General features: G+C 43.2%; 1 protein-coding gene across 2 annotated transcripts in view; it reads right to left on the bottom strand.

Moving 5' to 3' along the window:
* The window catches only part of BCR (BCR activator of RhoGEF and GTPase), a 93,844-nt gene extending 78,631 nt beyond the window's left edge, over window positions 1-15,213 (bottom strand). The window contains exons 1-2 of one of the 2 annotated variants that reach the window (XM_058851460.1): window positions 14,933-15,213; window positions 13,045-14,592 (exon numbers count right to left, since the gene is read on the bottom strand). In XM_058851460.1, the coding sequence (XP_058707443.1) occupies window positions 13,045-14,554 (1,510 nt within the window). In that variant the 5' untranslated portion in view covers window positions 14,555-14,592; window positions 14,933-15,213. Of the gene's footprint in view, window positions 1-13,044 lie in introns of both variants that reach the window. The other variant, XM_058851459.1, reaches the window with a different exon arrangement.
* Window positions 15,214-19,141: the final 3,928 nt, after the last annotated feature.

Raw genomic sequence — 19,141 nt, 5'->3', positions numbered from 1 at the left:
AGCCCATGAACACTCACACACACGCTCCAAAAAAGCAAACACGAGTTACTGAAGGATGTCCACTCACTCTAAAAGCTCTGCTGACCTGGCATCCATCCTGTCCTCCTTGCAGATGATTTAAGACCTAAACAACCTTTTGGCAGAAGCTGGTCATTTTTAAAGTCTCAGTAAAAAAGAATAATTGTATCTTTTTTTCAGTTTTCTCCTGGTCATAAGCAATCAATGTATTTGCTGATGTAATAATTGAAACCACAAAGTACTTACATAGGCAGCTGGAAGGGGAGTCACTCATAGAGACCAGGATGTCACCAGGTTTGTCTAGCAAACACTTACTGTAAATACTCCCATTTTCAGTGCTAGCATTCCACTTAGGTTTATTTTTACAAAACAATTTCAAATACCCACAAGCTCTCAGGCAGCTTTTACTCATTCACACTCCCCCAGCAGCAGAAACAAAGCATCTGCTTGGGGAAGAGGTACTCGGCTCAAAGGACACCCCAAAGCTCTCTGTGAAACCCCAAAGCAGCTGGATAGTCGTAAGTGAAATTGCTGAAGTTAAACAAGACTTCTCAGCATTAACATTCCATTGTTATTTAAATTAACAGTCCTGGACTGGGGGTTTAGGTGTAAATTGTCTTTCATGGCATTTCCCTCTCTGCCCCAATCAGTTCTGCTCTACCAGCAACCTTTCTAGGAGGATAGATTAGGATCCACGGTTAGAGGGGTTTTCTGCTTTGGTTGGGTGTGAGTCTTGTGATTTTTGTTTGATTGATATTGGCTCAGAAAAAAACCAACAAAACCCCCAAAAATGCCACAGATAAATTCCCTGATCCAGTTCTCAGCGTGAACCTAGAAATGAGCAGTTGCTGGCACGACTGACAGGGCAGCAGGTCACAGCATGAGGCTTTAGCACCAGAGACAATTTAAATCGAGATTTAGCCTCAAGGGGCATAATACCAAAATACTGGAAGACATACACAGATGCATGTTGCAAGATGAGGCATCTTGTACTTCAAATTTTAAGCAAATAAACCAAAAAAAGGAAGTAGAAAACCCAGATATTAACACACAAGCGGCAACCACAGCCACAGGCAAAAAATCCAGATTTATTTACTTACAGAGGAAACTGAATGAGTTAATATGAACACAGAATTAAGTAGAAAAAAAGAAATAGTGGAAGCAAACATATGAATTGCAGCAATCAGTGAAAGGGCAAGCCCTCCAGCAAGAGAAATCAGGTGTTTTCATTGTGTTTTGTTGTTTTGGTTTTTTTTTACAGTATTTTCCTTTAAAAATTAAATATGGATATAAACCATTTTCTAAACACATACCTATAGAGGAAGTTAATCAATTTACTAACTAAAGTGTGATCCAGGAGAAATGCACCGAATTTGATTCCAGTATATTAGAGCTCACCAAAATTCAGCTAAAACCCTGAGTTTCAACAACTCAAAAGACTGAGCTGCATATTTCCTCATTAACACACTTGGAAATTTATTTATGCAAATCACTATATTAAGATAAAAGCTTGCTATAAACCCAAGGCTGTTTTTCTTTTTAAGTTCCCTTTTCATTCTTTACATGTGTTTGGAAAAAAACTTGCAAATTACTCGTTTCCTTACAAACTAAAAAACACAACCACAAAGCAACCAATTATTAAAGACTATTAAACAAACCTGTTTCAATGTGCATCAGCCCTACACTGCAAGCAACTATTAATGGTAAAACCAGTTTTAGCATCAAAATGCTTCCTCACCCAGATGTTGGTCTAATTACAAGGGAAAGATCCTTATAGAGTTTAGGCAGAATTCTCTAAATTTGTTTGTATCTTTGCATCAGCCCATATTTGCACATATATTGAAACCAGTTTGAAACACCTATATACAGAATAAAATATTCAAGTTAAAAATTCTTCCTCTTCAGATTCTTCTTGTGCACAGATATATTCAGAACACATTTACATAACAGATAATCAGGTCTCCTTCTTTGCTTTAAGTGGAGATGCTGAGATTTCTAACATGCTCTGGAATGGAGGACACTAACAGGAGGAAGATGTGTAACCCTTTATCTGCAGTAGAAATTTTATCAAGTTTACCTCTCAGCACAGAGCAAAGCAGAGCTTAGATCACATTAGTACATGTTTCAGTTTGAGCAGAGACCACAACAAATTATGTATAGGTCAGTGCTCAAGGCTGAGTGAATTTGGGGTAGTCAAGGACAGGCCTAGGGCACGTTTGCTGAGCACACAGGACAGGTCAGTCCCACTGGAGCAGCTCCATCACACCAGAGTGTGACACAGCCCCAGCTGCCAGGGGACAATGGCCCAGCAGAGAGGAAAGCACCTTCTGCTGCTGTCTCAGATACTCCAGAGACACAAAAATTCTTCTCTCCATGAATACTGAAAAAACCCTACCTAACCAAAACTCTTTTTGAGAGAGTCCTAGCTCAGAGGACTCGGCAAACTGGAAAAAACATATCTGATGTTTTGATGTAAACACCGTTTTATCCCTTTGTCAGGCCATTTTCCCCTTTAGGATGGCAGATGCAGGACAGCTGAAAGAATTATTAAATAAACATGCTTTCCAAATGACATTAGTGTTTCCATAGCACCTATCCAGGAGGCATGGCAGATACATATGGCCAGCTAACACAGTTCTCCAAGAGGTACAAGAAACTTCAAAACAAAATTATAGTTTTGAACTGCCTGCCCAGCACAGCTCTGAGCCAGCTCTCAAACACATCAGTATTGCTACTGAAACAGCATAACCTGCATGTATGTCAGTTTTAAAACATTTATAATCCAAGCCTGTGAAGACCCTATCAGCTCTTTTGAAATCAGAGCTCAAGTCCAAACTTCAAAACTGAAGTATCTTGGGAAATCCTGGTTCAAGTAGTTACACAGAAACAAACAGCTAGTGCTGTGGAGCTTCACTCACAGCAAAGCAGTCACTAGAAATCCCCTGGCATCAGCAAGACCTCAATCAAGTCATTCTTAAGACACTGTTAGAGGTCTCAAAAGTAGCCACTGGTGTATTCAACTATTAAAACAGAAACAATAATCCAAGCAAAAAAAAAAACAACCAAACAACAAAAATTTGTTAAGCTCTCTTGCTCCTTCCTCATTACTTATTCCAAATGCAAACCTTATTTCCTGGTATTTTTTCCTATTGAGAACACTGACCCTTTTAGCAATACACAGAAACTGGTAATAGCAAGTTGACTTCAGCACTGTGACTGCATATTTCACTCAGTGTATTCAGAAGCTGCAAAATCAATTTGGATTAGGAAGGGTCAAAGGGATGTATAAATCCTATGTAAATATTTCTATACAAAGCAGTGTGGTTTCTCAACAACTACCAAAGAAAAGGCTCATGGGTTTGTGGAACTGCCCAGCTGTGCTCAGGAGGACGTTCAAGAAATGCAGCAAGCCAAACAGAGGAAGTGCCTCTCCAAAGCCTAAATGGGGGCAGTGACAGGTCTGCATTCTCTGCACTGTGTGTTAAAACATCACTTAAGAACACAGGAAAGTGAAAAATAATTGTCTTCACTGTGGCCTCATATAAATTCATAAGATATGAGACCTTCTGCTTTCACATGAAGCAGAAACCAGCCCTCATCTGAATGGCAAGAGCACCAGACCATGGAAATCATCTCAAAATTGCCATCAGTCTCTCATCCCTGTCATGCAGTACAGATCAATTCAAGAAGGCAGTCATGCCTGTAGCTCAGTACACCACCTGAAACACCAAAGGAAAACCAGGGAATTTACTTGATCCCTATCATCTGAAAAAGAGCATGGGGATCATCAGTCAGGCCTGCCAATGGCCCTTCTGCCAGAAAAAAACCTGAACTGTGAATAAGTGTAAGACAGTGAATGGTTTCCAGGTTCCCTGTTGAGCTGAGCTCTCGCTGGCTCTTCTGGATATACTCAAGGACTAAACACGATCCTCCTTGTCACACAGCAGCCCCCTCACCTGATCAGACACATGCTCCTCATGAGTTCTGTTAGAGCAGCATCTGGGCCCATTACAGTCAGAGGCTGCAAGGCAAAGAGGGCAACAGCAGAACTCAAATGAGTTATTCAGTGTACTTCATTCCCCTGAGTAAGTTCCTCAGGAAAGATGCCAGTGGAGAAAAGGCTGAACAAGAGATTCACCCAAGCAATTATTCAGGTGACTGCTAAGCCCAGTGTTTTGCTCACGTTAAGTGCATCAGCTTTCTATCAGAGTCTGAAGCAGCTCTTGAGGACCCCTGAGGATCCTGCTTATGTGAGCTGAGAGACACTTGTTCCAGCTCAGGAAGCCTTTGAGACAATACTCTGGATTTGACTAAAGCATTCTCTTGCTGATATCCATTTACCCCTTATCAGGAGCCACAGATGATCAATACTAGGACTAGAGCAGTGGAGTATGTCCCCAGGCTAAAGAGAGAATTTTCATCTGACAGCTTGTCAGATTCTTTTTTCTACTTGCAATTCAGATTTCACTTGTCAGCTTTCTAATCAAGAAAAACAAGAAAAGTAAAACAAGGAATGGACTGTAAGATGTGCTCTCCTCACTTCAGCCACTGATTTAGTGTAGGATGCCCATCACCTATACTTTTAATTCCAGTTAGGCACCGGCTTTGGTATCCACCACAATTAGGTTTAGGTAGGAGAACTGCAGTAGGATTTTGCAACTGGACATTCTCTGCTGGCTAATCTAGACATTCAAGTAAATTAGTGATACAGCTGGCAAAGACAGATTTATTCATCCAAATACCATCATTTCCTCAAAGACAGCATTATTGTGTATTCTCAGAATGATGTCAGTGATTTCACCCCTGTTAGACTGAGGAGTCCAGTGACTACCTCAGGAGAGTGTAAAGCAAAAATGTCCTGCCCAGGGAAGGGACTCCCATACTTGTTCTACCTAAAAGGATTCAAACAAAAGAGACAGTTTATAGAAGTGACAGAAGAAAACACATCCAAGTCTTCCAACAGTGATCTACTGTTCTGAGCCTATTATTTTCTGAAACTTCACGTCTCAATGTCTCTTTGGGCCACGATAAAAAAATTTCCGGAGCAGCTCTAGGTCAGCAGGAAGCAGAAGTGAAGATGAGGCAGTGAATTATGAGCTGAGGCAGCTGGACTAACAGTCACAGAAACAAGTGTTTCACTCTAAGCACCATAATGTGACTCTCCTGGGAAGCCCTGAGCCCAGCCAGGGGCTGTCCTGCTGGGCAGCCATACCCTGCGATGTAACTGCACCGCAGCAAATCAGCGCTGTGTTTGTACCTGACACCTCCCTGCTGACAACACACACATTACAGCCACTTTTGAGCAACTCAAATACATTTGGAGCCCCATGCTCCAGGGAACAAGGTCTTTTCCTTCAGAACAGATTACTCTAGGAAGCTGCTGGCCCATTTCAAAAGAACACACAGATGTGACTGTTGGCAATTGAGGGATCTGCTGGTTTTTGGAAGCTTTTTGTGTGTTGGGTTTCTTAAAACTGTTCTAATAACAGCCTGTTCCAGCCTCACCCATTTTGTGGGTTCAAAATGGGCACTCCTTCCTTAGCTCTGCAGCCAAGAGAGTACGTAATTGCTGATAACAGAATAGCTGGTAAATACCCCACCAGAGAAGTAGCTGCATTTCAGTGTGGAGTCTAGAATATTCTGAAGTTCTTAAGAAGTAAACACACACAGTGAGCCAAGGCTGCACGGTGCACTTCTCCACACCTCAAGGAGAGAGCTGGAGTCCAAGCACACAAGTTACTCACTGTTAAGTAACTCCTCCTGCAAGGACTGCCTGCTTGGATTTCAGGTAATAATGTGTGATCCACAGCAGCCTCCCATAGCTGCTACTGTGCTGTTGTCACAGACCAATCTGCAAGTAATTTGGGGATTTTGGATACTTCAGAATTTGTGCAGAAGCTCCTGAACAGGATGGTGGTTGTGAGAGTTTTAAAAAATATATTATTTTTAAAAGAAAGAAGGCTGTGGTGAATCTACTCCTCTGGAAAAGAATCTTTATCCTCCACAAGATAAAATAAATAATATTTTTTTAAAAACTCACCCCACCCAGTAGTAACACAGACTGGTGAAATGGTTGCAAATAACAAAATAACAGAAGGTAACAACTATGCAAAAGGCCAGCAGGCACAATTCAAGTAGTAAAAATCAACACACTGACCTTCAGAAATTCTCTCTTCCTACAGGGCAGTCCTCTAGATTCTCACACACATACTCCTCAAGGATCCATGTAACCATGAGCAACTAACTTGACTCCAGCTGCCACATTTGGGAAGAGCTTTCTCTAAAGCAGAGACTCCAATTACATTTGCAATAATCTGATTACTACTTGAGCCATAACCTGGTTAAGAAAGGGTCTCAGAGATACCACTTTAGCACTTAGGAAGAGGACAGGGAGAGGGAGACATGCTTTGCTGTTTTAGTAACAGACAGATTTGCAAAGTGCAGCCAGATTTTGTGACAGAAATGCATCACGTTGTCCTATACCAGACACTTTTACTGTTTAAAACACATACAGTACAATTTGAAACAAATTTAGAGAAGTTATGGATTTGTAAAATTGTCTCAGCATTAAGACAGACCAATATTCAAGGATTTACTTACAGCTTATGGTTGCTTTCACATCACTTGTAATTTAAAGATATGATCAGGAAAGCAATCCACTTTGTCATCAGTGAGCTGGCCAAAACCTGCTTTGTAACCCAAGACACTGAAATTGGGTTTGGAAGTACTTCATTCACATGCAGCTCACCCAAGCTAATCCATGCCAGCATTTCTCCAGTCACTCACAGCCTACCCCTCCATCCATCTGCCATTCAACCTGGACAGGAACACCACTTCTTTTCTACATGTGCCAGCAAAAGGTTACTAAAGCCAATGATATTTCACCAGGGCAAGAACAGGATCAGGCCCTTATTATTCTTTCCATGGTTATCTGACTGAGAAGAACAAATCAAAGGGGAGACAGAAAAAAAAAAAAACTCAAACGGCTGGTCTTGGTTTCTCTGGGGAAAAGCAAGCTCCAGATAAGCCGTGCCTCCAATCAACACCCTGATTTTCATGAGCAGCAATATGCTTCCCAATGGTAATTGAAACGGAGCAATTCTCAAACAGCTTGCCAAGTCTCACCTCATTAACCTTTATGGACTGACCTCCAAAATTCCTTGAAGCTGAAATACAGGTCCCCCTTGCCTCTGCATGATAACTGTTTACCCCTTAAAGGTTGGGGAGCAAGGGAGAGCATTAGAAAGCAAACTGCTAAACATGCTATAACTGGAAAAAGAACTGTTTCCAGCCTATTACTGGGGCCCAAACCTTCACAGGCTTAGACCTCCTTTGTTGGCCCTTCTTTCAGGTAGCCTGCAAAGCCAAATTTGGATTACAAATCACACCTCCCACCCATAACACTTCTTTCAAGAGTCAGTATATAGCTCTAGTGTGTCGCCCAGTAGTCAAAAATAAACATTTCTTAACCCACGCTTGAAGGTTTAGCAAATTTTCTAATTAAACCTTATTTTTCTTTCATCCCAAATCTGTTACTCAGGATGCCTCCTTGCAATTCCAGTCAACTCATTATATTACTTTTGCTCAAGTCTCAGTTAAACTTTCTGGTGGCAGTGAAAAGCAAGCTGTAGATGAAGGAGTGACTGAACACAGTACTTAGCATTTTATCCAAATAAAAACCAGAGATATTAGACAAATGGAAGCACTTGGGAAAAATGGTAGAGCAACTAGTTCCACAAATTAGCAAACTCTTAGCTTTCTTTTTCTCAGCATTAGCTTGAGCTAGCACAACTATAAGAATTAAGAGTATAATGTCCCAGTTTTGCACCCTGGAAGTCTGTACATGGGGTCATGTATATTTACACTAAACAATAAAAATCTTCAAGGTTAAAACCACAGCCATTAACTGCTTTGCTAGAGATGAGGAGACACAGGACAGCAAAGCACTTCATTCACCAATATAATTCACTGCTTTAAAGTCCATCACCTACAAACAGAGCTAAATCGCTTCAAAAGTCACTGCAAAGCTTCAGGGCTGGAGCCCCTGGCTCTGCAAAATCACCGAGCTGGAATCACCTGGGTCTGACTGTTTTGTACCCAGCACAGCATTCCAGTCTGTGCCCGTCACACTATGGATGGATATGGATATCCTGTGCCTCTGGGGCTGCTGGCTGCTAGCTGAGCTCCTACACCACTCCCAAACTTGAAGTTTGCACTGGGAATACGTTTTACCTGCCCAGCCAAAGGCCACTGGCTGCCTCCAACAGGCCCAAGCCAACCTGCAGCAGTGGCAGCTGCACAAAGTGAGCTCATTGCCACAGCCAGAGACCCCTTTAAACTCTTGGTAAGGGTGCAGGGAGGACAAGCAGCTCTCTGACACACTGCTTGCAGAATTCCCAGCTCTCTGTCTGCTTACTCCAAGGAAAGGCAGTCCCACTTTGATCTCCCTGTCATGGAGCATGAAAATGAGCTTCACACAGTCAGATGAGGAGACACCAGCAGTCTCCAGGGCTCCCCTGTACCAGACAACTTCTGTGTGGATTGGTTCACACTCCCATTTCAAAGGCAGGTGCTTTGTGACTGCAGAAGTACCTGATCTAGGGTGAACCTAAGAAAAGAAAAAAATAAAATCTACCTACATTCTATTATTTCTGTCAGGCCTGAGGTAAACATTAGTAACTCTCTGTGGAAGAAGGAACAAAACAAGCACTTCAGAGTCCACTATAATCACTGGGGACATAAAGCAGCTCCAGAGGTTCCATTAAACTCTGCTGGAGGAAAAGAGAAATCTGGAAGAGAAAGAGAGGGAGCTCTTCACTCCCCCAGACTAAGAAGAGGGGAGTGGTAATGCAAGCATCCTGATAGTCTCCAAAATCTCAAAAGCCACTAAATCACTGAAAAGCAAGGCAGGGTGGGGGGTTGCACTGAAACAGCATCTTGGCATCAGTGCTCCTAGGAAATCACTGATCATCACAGGGAAGAATTAAAACATGTTTAAGAAGTAATAACAAAATGAACCAAACAAGTGTCAGGAAAATTTAAACCACATTATTGATCCAATGTAAATCACAGATGGAAAGCAGGACCTGTGGCAAGCAGGCATTAAAATTAACAAGCAGTCTGCATATTATAAAAGTTCCTACATTTCAGCTCCTCAGAAGGAAGAATCTCTACACAGTGGACTGAAGTCTGTCTCAGCTGCTCAAAGGGAAGTTTTGCTTCTGAACAACAGCAACAGGACTGGCATTGTTGCCTCAGGAGTCTGCAAAATCCCGCAAAGAACTTTTCAAACGACATCTCAAAGCTAAATTCACAGAATACAACACTGGGTGGAAGAAGTGCAGAGTTAAGAAATTTGTCTAAGATCTCAGAAGATGCAAATATCTCAAGAAGCAAACCTTGCAGAAACTGGTACAGAATAAGGACCTTCCAATATGACACACTACATGCTTTCTTGGGGCTTTACAAATAAATAAAGTTTGCCTTAAAAGCAGGAAAAACAGATACTTGCTTATCTGCTTGGGCATTTAAGGTACACAAAAACTGAAGAACCTACAGCTCTAGGTAGGCAGGAGTTTTAAAATGGCCTTCTGCTGACATAACAGGAATTGTGAGGTCTGCAGTTCACATGCATAAATTTTACTGCTCTCTCCTCTCTGTACATTAAACTCATAAAAAGACAGAGAATGCTCTCCAGAAAGGGACATTCAGAACTCCCACATCTAGTGAAGGCTAAAATAAGTTAAAACTTCACTCCAATGGAATTAAATGACACATATCCCCAGACTGACCTCATATTGAGCACTGTGGTGGTTGGTGGCTGTCTAAAGAAAGAGCCTGGCACAACTCTCTCAGAGCACCACTTGTCACCTGAACAGAAGTTACTTCTGGGGCACCTTGAGGGAAGCAGCTGTGCAGGTAAATGTTATTTATGTGGACTCCAGATAGTTTCCATGTTATTATGAAGACAGATAAAATCATTTCACACAGAGTAAGAGCACTGATTTTATGCAGCAAGCTCCAATGCCATGCAACAGCTCCAGTGTGATCTTCATTAACAAACTGCTGTTAGTTAAAAACTGTCCCAGCTGAGGCCACTGCAAGATCTCATCATTCCATACCAGAACTGTGCAACTTTCCCCTTGACCATAAGCAGAAATGTACAATGAGTGGCTTTTCTCACAACATTTTCTGCAATATTTAACAGAAGGCAGAATTTTAAAAATCTTGTTCTTTCTTCATAATCATAGTAAAGATATTCAAGCTTAATGCAAAGTTAAAATGTGATTTTTTTCTATTCCCACTACAGGAAATTAGTGATACATAATTAATCCTAATATCAATATCTTTGCCCAGGCTCCATTAAGTACATTTAGTAGAAAGTACAGCAATTACCAAATCTCAACCCTGAAGCTCTCACACTGCTTCTTGGAAAAAAACTGAAAGCCTACTACACCTTGATTTGCTTTAAGGTTTTTGATAATCTACCTCCAAAAACCCAGATTCAAATTTTGGCTCAGACCCCATCCACTTGAGAGTTATGTCCTTCTTTTGTAATTCAAAATCAGGAAAACATCACTTAACTGTGAACTCATGAAATAACTTGGACAGAACAGCACATGTCTGCTGGCCAAGCTCAAGGTGCACTGGGACAGATCCAGATGGAAATTTCACATTGCACCTGTCCACAGCACACTCAGTTTTACTATGGGAAGAGTGATCAAAGGGAAAGCCAGAAAACACACAACAATCTGAATACACAGGGAAATTGAATAAACCCCACTTGATGCTAATTAACATTAAGGCTGGCCAGAACCTACTGTGATTCAAACTTGCACTCTGTTCAAGCAAAACTTTAGGGAAGCCTGGCAGAACCAGTGACTGAGCCACAGGTGCTGGAAAATCTGTCTGGATCTGTGAATGGCTTTGGTATCACATGGTCATGGAGAACAGCCCGCATCAGAGCAGGGTAGCTGGGAATGGGAGCCAGCCAGATAATCACACAGTGCTCTCTCAGGCCTTTTGTTTGTTTTATGAAAAGGAGGTTCTGCCAACTGGTTTCAGATCAAAAATCATCCCAATTGGGAAAGAAAGAAAATTCCTCTGAAATGCTCAGTAGGAATTAATCAGAAACACAGTCCTCCTGAAGGCATAAGCCTTTTTGGTGAAGTAAAAAGTTGCCACCAGCTAATGTGCAAGACGGTACTGATTAGCCATCTGGTGAAAGTTCCTGCTAAGCTTGCCATGTCACCCTCTGAGCTGAGGAAAGCAGAAGGTGGATCAGTTACATTCTGTCCTTGCCTGAAATGTGTGGTCATCCTTAGGAACACGACACAAAGCTTTCCAGCACATCTAGGAATTATAAGTGTTCTGACTTTCCAGCTGCCTTTTTTTTTTCACTGCATCCCAGCTAAATTGTTTAAAATAAAAATTATCCACTGCCTTTTTGAAAGCTGAATTTATCCTCAAGCTTTATCAACCTTTGTTATTTTTACCCCTTTGTTTCCCTCTGCAAAAACTGAAATTGCCAGGAGGCTTCCCAGTCATCTAAAGAGCATCAGTAAACAAGAGCAGAGACAGATGGCTGAGCTCAGTTCAAATGAGCACAAGACTCAGCCTCTCCCCTAAAACCCAGGAAGAATGCAGCAGTCCCAGAGAGAAAACAGGGATGTACATCCAATCTGATAAGGGAGAAGTCACTGTAAGGAGGTGCAGAGCTTCCATGTACATTGAACATCCACTACAACTGTCCAGCTTTCCAATAAGACAATGGGTAAGAGGATGGCACCAGGGCACAGAAGAGTTGTCCCTCCATTGCTGCCCCCAAAAATACTGCTGACAAAAACAATCAACAGGGAAAGTAAAACCAGGGCATCTCCTTTGAGCAAAATTACTCTTCTGAGAATAGAGCAAACTCTCACAACCTGAGAAAATGACACCTCTGACAGGCCTCTGAATTCACCCAATACTACAGGAATTTGGTCCCATTGACAAATAACATGTTAATCCCTTATTAAAATGAGAGATTCAAAGAGACAAAGAAAACCCATGAGAGAACTCACAGATTTGTAATTAAAGAAATCCATCAAAACAAACATTCCTATTTTCTTCATTCCTGGATTTGATTTTCATTTACATTTAGGAGACTACTGGTGTTAGCAAAGATACTGTTTACATGACGTGCCTTGCTAAATAGGTTCAGACATCCACATGCATTCAAAAAAATCCATCTGAATTAATGTAATTCCTTATATGCCTCTTCTACCTATAAACTCACTGTGATTCCACAGACACACCTCCATGCCTGAATGACTTACATAAGAACGGATTCAAACACTGCCCATTCTTCCCCAAATGAAAAGTTTTATTCTGCTGAAATTTAGTTAACATTTTTTCCCTCAGGGTTTCCTGATATTCCAAGTTCTTCCTTCACTCACAGATAGCAGAAAGCTCCAAGAACAGAGCTGCACAATTATCACCTCCAATCAGCTCTAATTGAAGGCTGACACGAGACAGAACGAGAAACTAGCACTGCAATTAATACAGACAGGAAAAAACAAGACTGTGGGAGCAGCATCATTATCGGTAAAGCTCTGGCAAAACCCTCAGGTTTGTGGCTTGTTGGCACACTACCACCTCTGAGGTAGAGGTGCACCACTCCATAGTGCACAAATACGAGGGAGGGAATAAACTGGTGGTGAATTCACCACAGATGGTGAATACCTGGTGAAGTTCTGGCCTTTTTACCTCAGTGTTCAGACTGAAACTTTAAGAAATTATTAATATAGGACTCCATTGATCCTCTGAAGAGAAGCCTGAATCAACCCTTCTGGGAATCCAGATTGAATTCCTAAAATGCAGGCTGACATACACTTCTGTAGGATCTTCCTAAAACAGCAAAACTACAAATTAAACACAGAATTCTCACATGAAATAATTGTCCCCTCACAGTGATTCACCCAGGGTCTCCCACTCATTTCCACGATGCCATTCCCTGCTCAATACATTTAAAAGACTGGTACACACCTGTATCCCCGTGGAAACAGCTGTCCTGGTGACATCTCCCAGAGGGCAAATCCCCATCACTTGGCCAGATCTGTCCTGTTTTTCGTACACCCACAATAGTGGCCTCAGACACGATGACCTGCTGCTGCCGGTGCCGTTTCTGAGACTGGGGGGTTGGTGGGCTGCTGCTGTCAAAGGACTGCTGAGAGTTCTGGGAGGGGGAACGGCTTTTATCCCGATACATGCGGTAAGTGGTGGGGCTGGGGGAGACATGGCTGGACTGTCCTGAGGAGAAGTCTTCCTCACTGGAGGTAAGGTTCTCATTAGAGCTACAATCAGGAGTATATCCTCCTCCAATATCTTCAAAACTCCTGGGGGAGTAAGATCTCCTGGGCCACGTGAGATGTTTTTCCTGGTCAGGTTGGCCCTGATTTCGCAGAATAGGTCCTTTTCCTTCTCCTTCCCCCATCATTCCACCAACGTAGATACTCTGATACGGCTGAAAGTCCATGGGCTGCCAAGGTGAGCGGTTGCTGCCATTGGCATTAATCAGGTTATCTTTAAGAAACTTGGGGTTCAGTTCAGCATCCTCATATTCTCCATCATAGCCAAAGCTGCTCTCTGAGGACCTTCCCCTGTAGGCAGGCCTCTGGAACTCGCTGAAGCTGGGTACCATGTTAGAAGGGAGGGAGTGCAAAGACTTTTTGCGTTCCATTTGCATGGCTTGGCTACCAAGGGAGCTTATTTTATCAGAAACATCTTTATCGTTGACCTTTACTAGACCCTTCTCATGATGATACTCCATGTTCACATAAAAGGGTTTTTCAACAATATCCTTGTTATCTCCAGAAGAATGCGAATTAACCTTTTTCATTCTCTCAAAATTGGACCTTAGGGCTGCCACACTGGTGCTGTTCCCTCTCTCCTTAGGTTCAAATGACCCCTCCTTCTCAGCAGATCCCACCAGTCTGCGGGTGGAAGCTGATCTGTGTTTTGAAGGAGAGCCATCTGTATCACAGCGATTCTCCATGTCTTCCACAACTCTCTTCAGTTTCTCCTCGCCGTAGTACTTACACCTGTCCTGCTCTCCTTCTCCATGGTGGGGGCTGTCCAAAGGTGACAGGTCTGACCCATCACTCTGGGTAGACAGCTTCCGCATAGAGGGTATCCTGGGTTTAAACTTTTCCTCCCCATGATGTGACTTGCTTTTTTCATATTCATCTTGGTCAGCAGATTGGTGATGATGCAGGTCCTGGATCTGCTGCTCTGCACCCCCTTCAGGCAACTGAGAAACACGTTTAAAACCCCATCTCTGTCTATCATAGCTTTTTTTCTCCTTTGCCAGAAGAGTCTGCAGGTAAATCATGCGGAACCTCTCCTTGTTAACCTCCATCTCCAGTCTCCGGATAGATGCTTTGCACATCTCCAGTTCCTGTTCAATGTCTCCCACAGATTTCAGCTCCATTTTAGGAGGCTCAGAGTCTGCAAATTGTGCTTTCCAAGCCTCTACAAACCCCACAGGGTCCACCATTTTGCATACGGGAGTAAGTGAAGAACACGAGAAGGAGGCTGGAGAGAAATAGGTGGAAAGAAAAAACCAACCGGATCTCACATGTAGAAACAGAAACAGCTCGGGCAGGGTCAACTCAGCGCGTCTCTTTCGCGGTCCATGCAGGGCACTGGGAGGCAGGCAGCAATCCTCTCTCGCAATCCTCTCTCCTCCCCGTCCGCTTCTGCTTCTGCCGGCCGCAGCCCCGCGTACACTCGCTACTCTGTCCCCGGCATGACTGATCGTTTGCTGGCGAACAACAATGCTCCCACCCCGGCGATCTCCCAGCACTTCAAAGCGCGTGGACAAAGGAGCGGGCTCGGGGCGGGGGAGGGAAGGTAAATATCGCCCCCCACCCACCTCCTGTCGCCGCCGTCCTGGGCACGGTCCTCAGCGCGGCCACGCTCCGGAGCCCTCCGCTCCGCGCTGCCTCGCCAGCCCCCGTGTTGTGCTTTCTCTTTCTCTCTCCTCCTCTCCCCCTGCCCCTTTCCCTGTCTCCTCCTCCCGGCTATTGTGCTGCGCTCGGGGCGCACACGGTCCCCGCGCGGGGCGGCGATGCGGCGGCGCGTCCCGGCCGAGCTCCGCCGCTCCCCGGCGCTGCCCGAGCGCCCCGCGGCCCCCGCTGCCCGCGGCGGCCCATCGCGGCCCGGCTCCGGCGGCGCTGCGGAAGGGGAGGGGAGGGAAGGACCCGGCGCAGGCACTGACACGGCGCTGGGGCCTCTTAAAGGGGCAGCCGGGCCGGGGGAAGCCGCGGGGGTGGGGGAGCGCAGCGCCTTCCTCACGGCTGCCCGTGAGACAAAGGCAAAGTCGTGAGCGGTCCCGCCCGCTCGCCCTTGCAGCCACAGGCCTGGGCAGCATCACACCATAATAGACACGGCCGTGGCTAAAACTGGTTAAGAACGTGCCGTGCCCACAGCCCTGTGTGCATAGGGAGGTATCCATTCCCGTCCATACAGCCGTGCCCTCATATATTATGTATAAACAGCAGCACGTCTCTGTGCTCTCGCTTGTGTTCACAGCGAGGCTCTCCCCCCAGGCACTGATGCAGCTCACCTTCAAAGGTCACATTTTCCCCCACTCATGTGAGTAGCTGGTGAGTAGCAGGCTTGTCATTCCCTCAATCCTACCTTCTTTGCCAATAAATGACAAGCTGGATTTCTGAGATGGGCAACTGGTAGTCCCAAGTAACCCCTGATACTGACAATAAAGGCTGCTGTGTTTGGGCACAAGTCGCACTTTTGTCCTGTATATTATTTAGCCCCAGCAACTCAGTCCCACATTTCACCTCTGGGTGAAGGGTGGCAAATTATTTCAACAGAATTCTGGCCGCTGGGTATTAATTTACGTCTGAAATCACACTATCACACTCCATCCTTAGCCCTTTTTAAGGTGTGTGTCCTTTTTGTGTATTAATTCAACCTCTGAAAATAGGGTAAAAAAATACAACTGAAGTTCCATCTTGCCTGTTTGGAGGACAGGAAAAGGTGATATGTATCCCTCATATCCCCCATAAAACTGTTTCTTTCATGTTTGTGGTGAAGCATATCTTTTCTGGTACATTTTACTAGAAAAGAGAGTAGGATATGGCCCTGACAAGAACTAATAAAATCCCATGGGAATGAAAAGCACAACTCCACAGGAGTAGGTCTCTTACCTTTGAGATATGCACTGTTTCAAAATCCATTAAACAGTTTTCCTCTTCATGCTCTTTTATATTAAAATCAAAATATTTTGGGGTATTTTCAGCTATATCACAGACTCATGTATTCACTTTTGCATAGTTCATCCCTCCTGTTTTTTGTTTCCTGGCTTTAACTGCTTTTCCTGCACTTGTTTCCTCAGCTTTTAACATGTAACAGGCATTGGTCAACCTATATGGAAAACAGATTATGACCTAAATCATAATAAAACCTATGTGTTTTATCAATAACTCTAAAAATTTTTCAAGATTTCTCAATCTGTCACAGAAATAAAATAAATTGCCTTTTCTCTATTGATACTATTTGTTTGCTTAGTGGTAGTTTGACCAACAAAAATCTGACATGCAATGTATTTCTAGGAATAATAAGATTGTACTGGCATGGTTATAAACAATGGCAGGTATGTGACATCACTGAGATACGTTCTGAATTCATACAGAAGTTTTACTGAAGGCTCACCATTCTGATTTATAGAGCAGTTTCTATTTCTTTTCTGACATTTGTGTCCTTTCTGGAGGAGGAAGAATTCTGATGAGTCAGATGAGGGATTTCTGTGTGCACACTTACCAGTGAATAATACATCCTCTTTATGTACTGAGGTAGCACAACTCCCGAAATTCCACTGGGAATTGTTCTCTGAATTTTTGCTGATACTTTACGCATTGAACAGAGCATTATTTTAGTTGGATACAAAATTTCTTTAAGACTACGGTGGCAGACACATACCTATGATTTGAGACTGAGAATTCCTGCGATGAGGGGTAAATTGGGGCCGGCCTGCCCGGCACATCCCCTCTGCTGGCCGGCGAGAGATCGCAGAGCGCTTCCGAGCCGGGCGGATCTGATCCTGCAGTGACCGCCGGGCTCCCTCTTGTGGGAAGAGAAGCCGCTTGGCTCTGGGTAAAGCTCTCGAGAGCTGTTCTTCAGCATCATCCCACGCGAAAGAACCGCCGGTTTTGTGAGGACAAAAACAAACAACGACAAAAAACCGTAGGACATAAGCTGAGCTTTTAAAATGAGAAATAAAACATGGTTTCTGATTAATATGTGGCTGAAACTAAAAAATTGTATTTTTGTTAACACAAAGCAGCACTCTTGGTAGAGTTTGACAAAGCTGACAGGCCTTGGGAAGTCCCATCTGGTCTTACTCGTGCTATGAACCCAGGGGAAAAAAGGGATCTCTCCTCTCTGAAATCAGACAATGGCAATTTCTCACTGTGATAACAACTTTCAGGCCAAAAATACAGGAAAGTGATCAGCTCTCTCCACCACTAAATACACATTCTCCTACAACTTGCCAAACATTTCTTTTTATTTGCATGCTCAGAGACGTAATACAGTGTTCAGAGCATTCACTCATCAGTGTATTACATTAGAATTACCTCTAACTCTTGATGGAAAGCTGAAAACACACAGTGGGGGACAGATTTATTCATGGAGAATGGACTCCAGTTCTGCCACAATGTAAACCTGAGCTGGGAACCAACAGGATTCAGAAAGTTCTGAATCCCATGACCTCTGTAAATATAAGCAATAATACCTTAGGTGTCAAATAATAACTCAAAAGGTGAAATAACACCATTAAAAATTAAAAGAGCAGGCTTTTATAGTAAGAAATTAATTTTGCCAGGTGGCTTTCTTAAATGGATTTTTGACCCATTACCAGTGGGTTTGCCCAGCACAAATGCATCCACAATCCCTGAACACATTAGCTTTTACTTATTAAAGACAAGAAACAGCACAACTTTAGTATTTCTTTTGGGAAATGGATTGCTACAATTGCTCTTTACCTTTGCTTCAGACTGACTCCAAAGTTGACTTCAATTTCTTTACTGCAAATTCCACAAGGAAGCTGAAGCTGACTGTTGCCATGATTACTGGGGGATTTCAACTGGTATAGAAATTGTGGTTTAGCTTACCTACAGTTAGAGTTAATAAAGCTTTTTCAACACTGTTTTCCAAAATATTAAAGCTTTTTCAAAGTAAATAAAGTTGCTGATAGAATGGATTTACAGAGATAAACCATTGGCCAGAGAGAACTCACAAATTTATATTTATTTTCTATAGTTAGTTTCCTTTGTGTTTTCCTAAGCAACTCGTCATTTGCAACAAGATCCAAGATTCATTTTAGATGATAAATTATTAATATGGATTTCTTTGCAGGGGAGGTTTCAGTGGTGCTAAAAACACCCTTAAAACCAAGCAAGCAAGCAAAAAAACCACAAACACATAAAAAACCCAACAAACCACCAGCCAAAAAACACCCAGTCTCAAAGCACCCATCATTTAATAAACAGACTCAGGCTATTGTCCCATGTTAACTGATGACTGACAGAGTATTGCATTTGTACGTGAAGTTTTTGGAGCTCCAGATGATACAAAACAGTAATGACATCATGCAATATGCTGAATCCCAAGGAAAAAACTGTCCCAGTTGATTTTCCAGGCAACATGATCGTGTTGTTGAAGAGACTGTATCTTTGTGACTTCGTAATTATTACAATAATTGAGCTCAGCAACAGAAGAAACCCTAAGGAGATTTATTTCTTGGTGAGAAAAAACCCAAAATGAGATCTTTTCTTAGATTTGTTCCTGAGTCATTTTGCAGTGTAAACACTGTCTCTCGTGTCAGCACTGAAGGCCAGCTAACCTGATTTGCTGCAGCAGAGTGAACCATCTCCACTCTCAGGAAGCACAAAGGCCATGGCCACACTGCCCACCCAGCACAGCAGGTGCTACAAGCACAGTGTAAATTCACCTCCTTTGTGAAACAGACTCTGGAACTGCACAACTGCATAGAACACCATCGGGTTGAAATATTACACGTTTGGATAAAGAGCTCCTTTTGTACCCTCACAGATTCATTTTT

Source organism: Poecile atricapillus, chromosome 16, assembly GCF_030490865.1.
Source record: "Poecile atricapillus isolate bPoeAtr1 chromosome 16, bPoeAtr1.hap1, whole genome shotgun sequence".
NCBI lineage: Eukaryota > Metazoa > Chordata > Aves > Passeriformes > Paridae > Poecile > Poecile atricapillus.
The sequence above is the reverse complement of the archived record's forward strand: the minus strand, read 5'-3'. Positions and strand labels throughout refer to the sequence as shown.